We start from the raw sequence: 13129 nt of genomic DNA on the forward strand, positions 1-13129 counted from the left end.
AAATCACCGAAAATTGCATGAGTGGGTTCATATTGATGCGGCACTCCATATCACAATGGTAGGAACCCACCACTGCTGGCAGGTGAAAAAAGGGATGCCCAAACGGGCAAACCGGAAGTGCTTTTTTCCAAACTTCAGGTTTGTCCGCTGGGGCATTTTTTTGTCTCCGGGGTTTCAGGGAAGCTTCCCTCAAGCGACTGAAGGATGAAATGGCCTTTCCCAAGGCCGAAAATCAGCTGGCGGAGCTGAAATATGGAAAAGTCTCGTGCGCCCTCCCATAGGGCTCCGTGTGCCATCTGTGGCACATGTGCCATACGTTCGCCATCACAGGACTAAGGCAATGATGGCAAATGTTTTTTGCCGAATGTGCCCACGCGTGAGTGCTCACACACATAATGCAATGCCCCTCCTGCATTCCTGCCCCTGAACATGCACACGCGACGCCCCCAACCATGTTTTGGCCTTTTATCCCGAAACAGTGGTGGGAGGGGGAAACAGCTTCTTTCTCCAAAGGGAGCTGGGGGGGGGGAAGTCTTGCATGCCCAATCAGTGCTGGGGGGGGGGAATCTCCAGAGATCTGGGAAGGCAGAAGCTGCAGAAAGTGACGAGAAAGCTTGAGCTTGTCTGACCTTAAAATCAGCTGGCCGTCTGGGGGCCCTTGCACATACGCAATGTAGCTGAGCTGGTCAACGGCTCGCGTGCCACTTGTAGCACACATGCCATAAGTTCACCATCACGGGGCCAGGGTAACGGGAGACAGGGAAGCAGCGGGAAGTTTTCCACTACCATTTGCACTGTGCCAGACTAAGAAAAGGCACAGCTTGTTGACGGGGCCTCCCAAAAAGTAGAAAAAGAGCACTCACACTGGATCCAATCTATGTACCCTTGTGCACTTCAGATCCAACTAGAGCAGGACTCTAGTGCACAAAAAGTCCTACGATGGTAAAGAGATTTAACAGATTTTCATTCAAGGTAACTGTGTTTAGATCAGCAAATGAAGGTGTAAAATAGAAAGAGGAACACTTGTCGCTACCAATTCACAGTAATGAGAAATAATGTAACTCAGAAAAAGAAACACAGAGAGATAGAAACAAGGTAATCAAAAAGCGTAGTTTACAATAAAATTAGAAAACGAAATAGAATAAAACATGGATAGGCTGTAAGGAACAAGGTCTAGCAAAAGAACTGGCATATATGTTAATCATTAGAGGCTTAAGTTCTGATACCAAAGTAACCTGTATAGTAACCTGTATAGTATAAAGTTGTATGCTTTTGCATGTTATTTATTATTTAGATTTGTATGCCGCCCTTCTCCGTGAACTCGTTGTTTTTGTTTGTATATTCTTTTTTTGTGTCTCTGTTTCTATTGTTTTAAATGTAAATATTCAATAAAGATATTTTAAAAAATAGAGAGGAACACTCTTCTAACATGCGTAACATGATTCTTATTTTGGCATAATGATTATGGAAACTGGGAATGCTAATTTTGCACTTTTCACATGGAAGCCATGTGAAAACTGAATTCAGCTCTGAAAGGATTCAACAGATTAAAAAAAAAACCCAAGAAAAACATTGAATCTCCCAAATGTGCCCACGTTAAATCCCACCTTTGTCCACCTGGTAGGATTCTACTCATTTTACATCCTCATCGTTCCTTCTGCAACTTTTACCGCTATCATCATCCAAATACTAAATATCACATCTAGCTTCTGAAAATTTGCCACCCCCACCCGCTGCACAAGTTGTGTTCCAAATTAAATAACTGAAATAATAAAATTAGTAATGATTCAGAATTTGTTTAAATGCCTGGGATTTAATGGAGCAGCTGTCTTAAGAAACAGAAGCCGTCACATTTTAAATAAATATTGCTTATCTCTTTAGAAAATAGTTGAAAAAAATGTTCTCAGTACAAAAGGTACAGATTCCTGGCACTTATCCACCGTTCCGGTCTTACCAAAGGAAACTTTAAACTATCTTGCTTGATCAGTTCCCAAATAATGTTAGAAATAATACTACTTTCCAAAGCCATCTTGTTCACCATGAATATAATCTTTTGTTTTCTTACACAGGCAGAATCAACTGCAGTTCAGGTGCTTCAGATTTCTCTCTGTCCTAATTTTCTCGACTTCTTGCTTAACAACTGCACTGCAGCAAATTCCTACAGAGGGCTCCAGATGCCACAAACATTGGAACTTCACTGACTAATATATTAAGAGAAAGGAAGAAGAAGGTTTAGTAGGCGATTTATGAAGCCACCAGGAAAGGAAGAAGGCTGGCAAACAAAAATGAAAGGACTGAATCCAACAGAGATCAAGTTTGGTGTAGGGATTGAGATGCTGGACCAGAAACCAGGAAACTGTTGAATTCTAGTCCTCCTTTAGGCGTGAAAAGCAGCTGGCGACTTTGGTTGCGCTCTTAATCAGTCAATCCATCTCACAGGGTGGTTTTTGAGGAGAAAACAGAGGGAGAGACCATACTATGCACTGCTTTGAGTTGTACAAAAAAGGAAGGCAGGATTATCAATCTAACAATGCAATAAAATATAAGCAAGTTTCTCCCCTCACCAGAGAAGCCGTACGAATGGTGGCAAAGTGATCTCGGTTACGGCAGTAGGCACGACGTCGGGCAGCTGATGATGAGCTCTGGGGCTCCATTTCCGGCTGGTAGGGATCATCATACAGATTGTCATGGCCCTGAAAAGCATTGAAATGCACATAAGAATCTATGCTTTAGCTTATAACACAGCCTCTGCAAGTTTTCCTTTAAAAGGCACAAACAGAATGTAGAGTTGGCACATCAAACAGCACTTCCAATGAGTAATTTAGGATTGGCCAGTTTTAGGAAGTGGAAGTGTGCAGATATAGTGGAGCAAGCTGTTGTGAAGAGTACTCTAGAAGGAATTCCAACATTTTGGAAGTTTAAAGTAATATATAGTCCTTAAGGCAACCTTCCAAGCTTGACACCATCCAAATATGTTATGGCAGTAATTCCTAGAATTCTAAGCAACTGGAGGGTGTATCAGATGAACATCTGTGCCGTGTTGAGGAAACCTGGGTTGAGGCTCAACTTCAGTCATGTTTCCAGTCTTAAGCACAAAGCAAGATCGCATAGATAGACCAGATTAAACATGGATAGACTAGGCATTTGTAATCTAGTAGCATTTCCTCCAATTGATTTTTCCAAAGTATGTAGAAACCTAGCTGCAATCCCAAGAAATGTAGACAGGGAAAACTAGTCTAGAAAAAAACTGATTTATCCCCCCAAAGCAAGGGGGTGGGAAAGTGTAACCACACACATTTAAGTTAATCAATATAAGGAAGCAAGCAGGATGTAATGATCCACTGGAATCCAATTCCATGATCTTTAGCATGCTTCTCTCTCTTCTCCCTTCCCTCTCTCCCGATCTCCAAATTCTCTACTAACTCTGGTGTTGTTTTTTTCTTTCATTATAAAGAGGAAAAGATTTATTTTCTCAGGATTCCCATATCCTTGCAGCCGATTCGCAAGGCATCTTACATTTTCTAGCACTTACATTTTCTATCACATGCTACAAAATATTCCACAGTGTTTCCCAACCTTCACTTTATTCTGAAATTGAGATATGACTGCTCTTGCAGAAGCACACTGAGTTCTATACCGGCAGACGGTGGATGACGGAGCTATTGGAAGTGACGGTGTGCTCGCCTTCCTGCATCATGGCAATCTCAGCCCCATCGTCATCATCTGAGGCATCGGCCAGGCTGTTCACGCTGCTGCTCTGACTGCTGGCACTAATGGACATACTGGGTACCGAGTGGCTGCTCTCCATGCTATTGATGGTTCCTGTCCGGTGGAGAAACTGCTCTACTTCCTGAAACAGCAAAGAAGGATTAAATGAGAAAGATGATACTGCAAATAACTGCCAGAGGGAGGGGAGAGACAGACAGACAGACACAAAGACTCTGTTACTCTCATGATGGTGAGAATATTATCCTGTAGTTATATGCCACCCTTCTCCCAGAGTCCTCGGAAAGGGGTGGTATATAAATCCAATGAATGAATGAATGAATGAATGAATGAATGAATGAATGAATGAATGAATGAATGAATGAAGTGAGCTGAAATGCAAGAAAGCCATGGAGAACTGCATCAGAGAAAACAACAAACCTCTTCCTCTTCTGGTGCCTCTGCATTTGGACCATTCTGAGCCTCTTGGAAGAGGATTTTCTTCATCTTGCGGTACTGCAGATTGTCTAGCTCCCTCACTGCATCCTTGGTCCTTTGAATCAGGTCCATGATAACCGTCTGGGGTCGCTCCCTCAAGAGAAAGCGATGCTGTGGAATCACAGGAAGAACTAGCATGAAACCGAGGAAGCAGGTCTGCAAACATCTCCCATATTATCTACCTGTCTCTTACAGTGTAATCTGAGCAATCCTTTTCCACTATTAAGTACACTCACAGAGCTGGGTAACAACCACTGAGATTTCTTAGGATCTAATAACTATATTATTTTAACCACAATGCACAATCACGCTCGATATAGTCAATCTAGATTTAACATGTAATGGTGACTCAAGTCCACTTAGGAACAGAAAGTGAGAGAAACTCAAATACTTTGGATGACAGAATAACCCATTGCTTATCAATAACAATAAGGAAAAAATAAAACAAAATCAATGTCAGGTGTACACTTTCAACACAGAATTCTAAATTCTGTGAATGCAGTGTGAAGATTCAGTATTTATCATGGGTCTGTGGGGAATAAATGATGACGGGTGTTATTTATTAGGGTGTTTCCCTAGAAACATCTCTATCAACATTTTTCATGTATCACCAATTCCTAGTGTTAGCTTTTATTTATTTATTTATTTATTTATTAGTTGGAGTTGTATGCCGCCCCTCTCCGAAGACTCGGGGCGGCTCACAACAAGTAAAAACAGTCACAACAATCCAATTAATTAAAATATTTAACGATTTAAGAAAAAACCCATGTAATAGCAAACACACACACAAGCATACCATGTATAAATTAACATGCCCAGGGGAGATGTTTAGTTTCCCCATGCCTGACGGCAAAGGTGAGTCTTAAGGAGTTTTCGGAAGGCAGGAAGAGTAGGGGCAGTTCTAATCTCCGGGGGGAGTTGGTTCCAGAGAGCCGGCGCCGCCACAGAGAAGGCTCTTCCCCTGGGACCCGCCAACCGGCATTTTCCCTTAATACAGTGGTACCTCTACTTAATAATGCCTCTACTTAAGAACTTTTCTAGATAAGAACCGGGTATTCAAGATTTTTTTGCCTCTTCTTAAGAACCATTTTCTACTTAAGAATCTGAGCCAGGAAACATTTCCCAGGAAATTTGAGAGCAGCACAAAGGCCCGGCCAGTTTCCTGCCATTCCCCCTTTAATCCTGGCCATCTCGGGCTTTTCGGAGCTGCCAGAGGAGCCTTTCAGTGGCGCTTAAGAAGGCTTTGGCAGTCCAGAGTGAACAAAGCATTTTTCTTTCTCTGGGCACTTGGAGAGGGAATAAACCTCTGTCAGCCTCCAAAGAAAAGAAACACTCCCTTCACTTTGGGCAGCGACTGTCCTCCTCTCCTTCCTCCTCCTCCTCCTCCCACCCAAATTCTGAGCTTTTATTTCTTTCCTAATGGGTTTGCACGCATTATTTGCTTTTACATTGATTCCTATGGGAAAAATTGCTTCTACTTACAAACCTTTCTACTTAATAACCTGGTCACAGAACGATTTAAGTTCTTAAGCAGAGGTACCACTGTACATTCTTCTAATTTAAATATCTAGTGTTCTTTACTTTTAACTTCTCCTTTTTGTTCCAGATGGGATAAAATACAATTCCACAGCTACATGCATAGTGTGCTGTGGATGATGGGGGGAAAGGAAATTTTCAGGAGTGAAAACGGGAGATACCTTAAGCAGCACATCAGAAGTTGGACGGTCCTGCGGGATCTTCTGCAGGCACGAATCCACAAAATTTCGGAAATATTCAGACCTGAAGAAAACAGGGCAGAAAGTCAGGAATTCATATGAATGTATAAGCCTCTCTCTCTTTTTTTGGTAAGCTTAAAGCCATTTCTGGAGTTTAAAGTCTTACCAGTGACTAGATTGCAGCAGTGGTGAATCATTCTGGGCGATGTGGTATAAGGCACTCATAGCATTCATGTTAAAGAGGGGTGGTTTGCGCTCAGCTAAAGATACAAGGATAGTAATGTTAACAGCAGTATTTGTGGTCTTGCAGAAAGCCCTCTTCTACATCGCCCCCTCAATTAACTCCAACCTTACAAGGCAAGTAGCTCATTCCATACCAAGTTCAATGCAAGTGATGCCAAGTGACCAGACATCCACCTTGCCATCATACTGCCCCTCATCCATGGCTAGAATCACCTCGGGAGCCATCCTAGAAAGAGAGCGCAAAATAAGCAATCGTGCACTGCGGCTTAGCAATGGCACACATTGTTACATAGAGCCTGGAAGATTATTGCATTGAAGAGGCCTGTACATAGACCACAAAATACTGCCAAATTGTCAATGTTGCTATTAATTAAAGGGGGAAATTAAACACACGAATGTGTATTATTTATGTATTTAATATATTTCATTTTCTCAGACCCATTATTTTTTGGAATGAAGCTCCAAAGCATGCCCCTTAAATTCCACATATGGCACTCCCCACAAAACTGGAACACTCCTGAATTACACCCTCCAATCTTTGACTTGTAAAGGGAGAAGACTTCATAACTTGTTTTAGAATCAGCTGTTGTTCAAACTACACTGGGACTCTTTGCAAAACCCAGGGAACCCATATTTCTAATTATCAAATTTCTTCTTGTTCCAAGAACCAGGAGTCTCAAATGCATATCTGCTCCCTCACTGTCTGTTCAGCCACACCTTCACTCTTCCTAATTACACAAAATCTCATTCTGCCAGCTTACCAGTACGGGGTGCCAACAAAGGAGTTAGCAGGAGCAATGATAGAAGCTGAGCCAAAGTCTCCCAGCTTCACTTGTCCTGGTTCAGTCAGAAGGATGTTCCCAGCTTTCACGTCCCTGAAAGGACAAGCCCAGTAATTAAAAACGTAAGAGAGAAATGGAGAACACAGTGGATGAATATGGGCAACCAAGATAAAAAGGAGTGTAAAGTGGCAGGAAAAAAATGGAGGAGAAATATTAGATTAATGTTTATATGGACAAGGACAAGAAAGACCAGGAGAGAGAGGGGGCTGCATTAGCAAACTTTTATATTGTTAATGGCCTCTGACTCTCAATAGTTGATAACAAGGGAAAGATTTCTACTCTACTTAAAACAGGCTGCTAAAATGATGGAGTTTTTTAGAAGAAGGCTAGTGTGTATAGAATAGTTCTTCAGTTGAAAACATATAGTTTGTCCTTTTTTAGCGGTCATTAAGCAAAGTGGTTACTAAGTGAAACTGTGACCGCATTCAATATCAGACTTCAGCTTTTGTTTGCTTCACTGACTTATGAAAGTCGTAAATGTGAGGATTGGTAATAAAGTTCTTTTTTCATCAATGTAATGTGGCCATTAACAGTTGCTAAAACAGGCAGTCACCAAACGTGGATTATTTATTTATTATTTATTTATTCAATTTCTATGCCACACAACACCCTAAGGCAGTGATGGTGAACCTTTTTTTCCTTGGGTGCTGAAAGAGCGTGTACGTGTGCTGTCGCGCAGGCCTGAGTGCCCACACCCATAATTCAATGCCTGAAGAGGGCAAAAACACCTTCTCCTGCCCCCCCCCCAGAGAACCTATGGAGGCCAGAAACGGCCTGTTTCCAAACTTCTGGTGGACCCAGTAGGCTTCTGTTTTGCCCTTCCCAGGCTCCAAAGTGTTCCTTGGAGCCAGGGGAGGGTAAAATGCCCTCCCCCATCCCCCCGGAGGCTCTCTGGAAGCTAAAATACCCTTCCAGAGCTTCTGTGTGATCCAAAAATCAGCTGGCCAGTACACACATGCATGTTGGAGCTGAGCTAGGGCAATGGCTCGCATGCCAGCAGATATGACTCCGCGTGCCACCTGGGGCACTCACCATCACTGCCCTAAGGATTACCAGTATTAATACAAAATCTGATAAAAAGCAAAATGATTTTACCAAATGTATTTTCCTTAAGTTGTTTGTGATATCAAGGATTTATAATATACAAAGCTGATTTAAAAATTTGAAGAATGTCCAGTTCTGATAATTGAGCTAGACTACATAAAGTGCAACATTTGACTGAAGCACAAATTTTAAAAGTAATTTTGCTATTCTACTTGTAAACCATGTAAAGAGAATAATGTGAAATGTAGCAAGAAACAGGGCTGTGTCAAAGAGACCCATGAAGCTGACTGAAATACAGAGTAACAGATTCTGTTACAGATTTCACAATGCAGCAACAACTAGATCATTTTGTCCTACACTAAATGGTGTTATAAGCAGCAACATCTCTAACACGGTGCACTAACACAATATCAAGCTTACCTGTGAATCATGTTGTGTGAATGCAGGTAGGCAAGTCCCTGCAGTGCACCATGTGTTATGGCTGCAATCTCTACTTCCTGAAGAGGTTTCTTGTGCACTAGGAAAGAAGGGATGGAGGCAAGAACATTATTTAAAGGTCTCAGAAAAGGTCTGTGGGAAGACTGTCTCTTCAATTGGTCTCAGACTCACCTTCCAGCAAATCTGAGGCTGAGCCTAGGCAGTATTCCATCACCAGCTAGTGAATTAAGAGAAAATGTTAGCATAGGGCAAATAAATCCTTTGAACCTCAAACATCTTGTCCCAATTAGGGCTCTGGGAGCTCAGTATGCCAATTCCATTTTGTCCAATTCACTTAAGAATATAAGAGCAACCCCGACTAAATCAGACTAAAAGTCCACTATTCTTGCACCAGTGCCATTCAGACACCTCAAAACCCCCATGAATTTAATTGATTACCACCAAAAATAATTTTCTTCATATTTTCAAGAAAGGAGACACCATTCTATTGCACTAAAGTTTCAGGCAGAGAGGCAAGAAACCCAGCAATAATTCTGGCCCTTTTCAAGACTTCCCCTCATCTAAAGCCCAATTCATCTGCATTTTCACTGCATATTTTAAATTCTTTAAAAGGTTTTCTGTAATAGACCACCTTGTTGGCTTAAGAATGATCTGTTTCGCTCTCATCTTACCCATGCTGTATGTTCCCGTAAGTAGCAGCCCTTGTATTCAATTGTGTTTGGGTGTCGTAGCTTTTGCAAAAATTTCACCTCCTTGATAATGTCCTGCCATTTCTGGAAAATACAAAAGAGAGCCTGAGCTCCAATACATTTCCACATTTCAAGTAAAGTGGAGAATATTACAAGAAGCCTAGAAAATTTGAAAAGCAGGAGAATTGCTTTACCTAGGCCAGGGAGAGGCTAGAAGTTAATGATCAACACAACTGTGTTAATAGTTTTAAAGAGGACCAACCTCATTAGACTGCTTCCCACTGTAGGACATTTTCTTAATAGCCACCACTTCATTGTTGCGTATGTCTCGAGCCTGGGGAAGATAAAAAAGAGTAAACCAGAGAAGGATGATGAAAGTAACTATCAGCATCCGCAATCAACTTCAGAGAGGAACTTGGTTCCTATGCCTGGAAAAAATACAGTTCAAAAGGAGTAAATTTCATATCATATGGTGAATCATGCATTCTTAGAGCAAGGAAGCCCACATGGGACCAACATTACCCGATAATCCATTTAAAGTTACAACGTCTCTACTAAATCAGACTAGTTCATCTCCCCACTTCTGATCATGGCCAATCAGATTCTCCCTGAGAAAGAGATCAGCAAGATGTGGAAAAAGTTCTTCCCACTATTGCTCTTCAACATCTAATATTCAATGGCAGGGGCCTCCTGATTGGGATGGGAATCAGAAGCAAAACTGGTTCTACTAGAAGTAAGGCAGATGCGAAAGAGTTGTGTTAAATGATCTTAGCAAGGCTTGGGCATGAGCATTAACACTCCTTTGGCACTCACAAAGTAAACAGCTCCAAAACTGCCATGACCAATCTCCCGCAGGTCAACAAAGAGCTTCTCAGGGTCATCCTTGAAGAACAGTTCAGCCACTTCAGGGTCCTTCAAACTGCCAGCCCGGGCATTAGACGGCATGGCGGCCGTGGATGAGGCTGGACTTCACTGCTGCTGTTCTCCTAAAGTGGGAAACAAATAGTAGCAAAATGGACCAGCTGGGTATCAAGAAGTTAATTGAGTCTTATTTATAACAATGTAATTCAATGATATCTGATGCTGCTGTCTTGTTGAAGCAAAGCAAATCCTGAGATCCTTGCTAGAAGAAAGGGCATAAAACACATGAAAACTGATGGATCCTGCCATGATACAGAAGGTAGAAGAGACTTCGCTTGTTCAAATTGGGCTTTTGCTATTTATGTGACAGCATTCAACCAGTAATTAAGATACTGAAGTACCAATATCAATTTTACTTATCTCTTACATTCCCCACTTTTCTAGCTCAAACTCAAAATATGTTGATGCTTTATTCTTTCTATGAAAATCCAGGAATTCTTGGTAAAGCTATATCCATTTTCCATAGACCCAAACATCAGATTTGCCCCTACATTTTTTGATCACTAAAATAATCTCCATTGTTTCTTTTCATTTTCTCTCTCTGGTAAAGTGTCTTATGCTTCAGTCTTGTGTGTCCCACCTTCATATTGCAATGGGCAGAGATTTCCATTCAAGTAATAATATTCTCACCTACTCAGTTTACCAGATTTGTTATTTGCATTACTTTCTCTGCCTATCTTTATTGAAAGGAGAGGTGAAGAAAATGACATAGTTCTCTATTTTAAAAAATGTACGAGCCCTTGGAGTAGAGGGCTTGCTAAATATTTTCAGTTCTATTTTTAACTGAACGTTATGTTAACTGAGTCTAGTTCAATATTACCATGTCTTTTTGTCCACTATGACTACTCTGCTGCTGTTAAGCAACTCCTCCTTATGTAAAATGAAGAAGCTGGCTATAAGGGATTAAAAGGAATTAGAGGAACATAAGACCAAGGGATCTGTAGATCCTTGAACAAAATTTCATGGGCCTTGGTATTTATTAGCTGGGAAAGCAGACAACTGAGTCATTTACAGAGAATGCATTGAGTATGAAAGTTGGCTATTTATGTATAACCCTCATACAGGTACATCAATGTCTTCATTATTGCATAATGTCACCCAGGTCTTAACTTTTATGAACATTATATGCATGCACATGAAATATTACATACTATTAAGCAGATACCAAGAATGTAAGGAGTCAGAGGAAAAAGTTTGTAACTCAAGAATAAAGGCAAATATATATGTCCCAGGATAATATTGCAGAATCCATTCTGGGTCGGTCACTGGGATAAGAGGTTTAGTCTTCTGAGTTTTCGGATTTGTATTAGGGACAATCCTCAGGGAACTTCTCACTAATGAAACGTTTAATGAATTCCCTGAGGATGGACTCCAGCACAAGTCCAAAAGCTCAGAAGACTAAACCCCTGGTCCCGGTGACCAACCTTGAATGGATCCTGCAAGTGTGTAATATTTCTGGAACATGTGGGAACAGCTGTATCAGATGACAATCCCCTCCCCCCCAAATTCTCATTCTCTGTAAATGTTCTTTTTGAAAAGGGTAATTTTTCTGGACTCTTTTTCCATCTTCCACTATATAGCAAATTGCCCCAAAAAGGTTCCCTCCAGGTGCACTGGACTACAATTTCCACCCAACATCACCAATAACTATTTTGGGAAATCTAGAAATTTACAGATTAAAGCCTTTGGTAGGCACATTCTGTCTAAAAGCTATTTTACACAACATTTCTAAAGTGAGCCCTTTAAAAGGTTAAAGATATACATTTAAAAACTGATACTTTGAGCCTCTGAAACACGATGGAATAAATGTTAAAATATAAAAGAATATTTAGTCCAATCATAAAATAACCATTTGGGAAGAAAATGAGCCTCACTCCAAAAAGCAAGAGGAAAATGTGTATCCTACCAAGCAGACTATTCCTTTTGTTCTCAGTCCAATAGTGAAGAATTTAAGATTCCCAAGAATTTAAGATTCCCAACAGAAGAAGCCTGGCAAAGATTCATGTGCAAGAGAACTTGCTTGCCAGTAGCTGACATTAATAACAAGGATTGCAGTTACAGCCTTGAATGCCACAGAATTGGTATCTTTCACGTCTGGTCATTCAAAATATCTTCGTGAGTATCTTTGACTGTGTTTCCCTTCCATTAAGGATGGTTCAATCACAATTCAGAATCCAGTATCTTAATCTTAATCCATAAATATCAGCTCCTCTCTAGTTAATTACACTCCAAGAAATCCAGCATTTTCCTCATTTGCTCCTCAGAAAAATCCATAGAAGTTAATCTTCAGCACAAGTTACCAGGATCCAAAGCTTCCCAGAAACCAGCTTGTTGCAACCTTCACGGTACAGGAGAGCATCAGAACAGGAATAACCAATAAACTTTACAGGTAACAAAGGTCTCTTTTCATTACCAGAATAAACTGTCTACAGGCTGCCTATCCCCTACTGCTGCTATGACCGTTGAATGCATGAAGCACCCAGATTTCAACGCAGATAAAATTCTCAACAGATCTGGCCTGTAGAAATAGATTTACTGTGTTGGCAAGCACAGCCACCTGGAGAGGAGGTTTCACATACCAAGCTTTCCCCTTGACTGAGTTGCAACTGAGGTGAGCTGAAAACTAAGATCCATAGCCTTGCTGCAACTTTAAATTTTGAAACAACTACACAGTCTGTCCTGTTCACTTTCTGGAATGGGCAGTGGTTACTGGACTGGCTCCAGAGGGCTGCAATGAAAAATAAGGAAATCAGCAGTTTGCAGGCGGGTTATGCTGGTCAGAGGAAATCCTCGCATTGTTCAGTTGCTTCCCTGGGAACAATCTAAAGGAAAAAAGGCCAAGCGATACTTCTGGCAAGAAAGCATGTGGAAGGATTCCTGTTGTGGCGGTTGCTGCCTGGCTGTATCAAAGTGGCCGAAATTTAAGGCAGGCCCATGGAGTTTAAATTTCAAATTAGGGATATAAGGTTAGGGGGGCCTGTAATAGGGAATCATCTGGAGTTTACTTTTAGAACAGCAATTTCACAAACAGTAT

At 41.2% G+C, this 13129-nt stretch overlaps 1 protein-coding gene across 9 annotated transcripts in view; it reads right to left on the reverse strand.

Annotated features, from left to right (window-relative positions):
* TAOK2 (TAO kinase 2) overlaps window positions 1-13129 on the reverse strand; it is a 52689-nt gene that overhangs the window by 30271 nt on the left and 9289 nt on the right. For all 9 annotated transcript variants that reach the window (XM_070727592.1, XM_070727591.1, XM_070727590.1 and 6 more), the window contains 12 exons: window positions 9988-10160; window positions 9437-9508; window positions 9157-9258; window positions 8657-8702; window positions 8468-8564; window positions 6923-7036; window positions 6296-6387; window positions 6085-6178; window positions 5901-5982; window positions 4147-4314; window positions 3638-3850; window positions 2565-2693 (listed from right to left, as the gene is read on the reverse strand). In XM_070727592.1, coding sequence (XP_070583693.1) covers window positions 2565-2693; window positions 3638-3850; window positions 4147-4314; window positions 5901-5982; window positions 6085-6178; window positions 6296-6387; window positions 6923-7036; window positions 8468-8564; window positions 8657-8702; window positions 9157-9258; window positions 9437-9508; window positions 9988-10119 — 1341 coding nt within the window. In that variant the 5' untranslated portion in view covers window positions 10120-10160. The remainder of the gene's footprint in view (window positions 1-2564; window positions 2694-3637; window positions 3851-4146; window positions 4315-5900; window positions 5983-6084; window positions 6179-6295; window positions 6388-6922; window positions 7037-8467; window positions 8565-8656; window positions 8703-9156; window positions 9259-9436; window positions 9509-9987; window positions 10161-13129) is intronic.

This window comes from Erythrolamprus reginae, chromosome Z (assembly GCF_031021105.1).
Source record: "Erythrolamprus reginae isolate rEryReg1 chromosome Z, rEryReg1.hap1, whole genome shotgun sequence".
Taxonomy (NCBI): domain Eukaryota; kingdom Metazoa; phylum Chordata; class Lepidosauria; order Squamata; family Dipsadidae; genus Erythrolamprus; species Erythrolamprus reginae.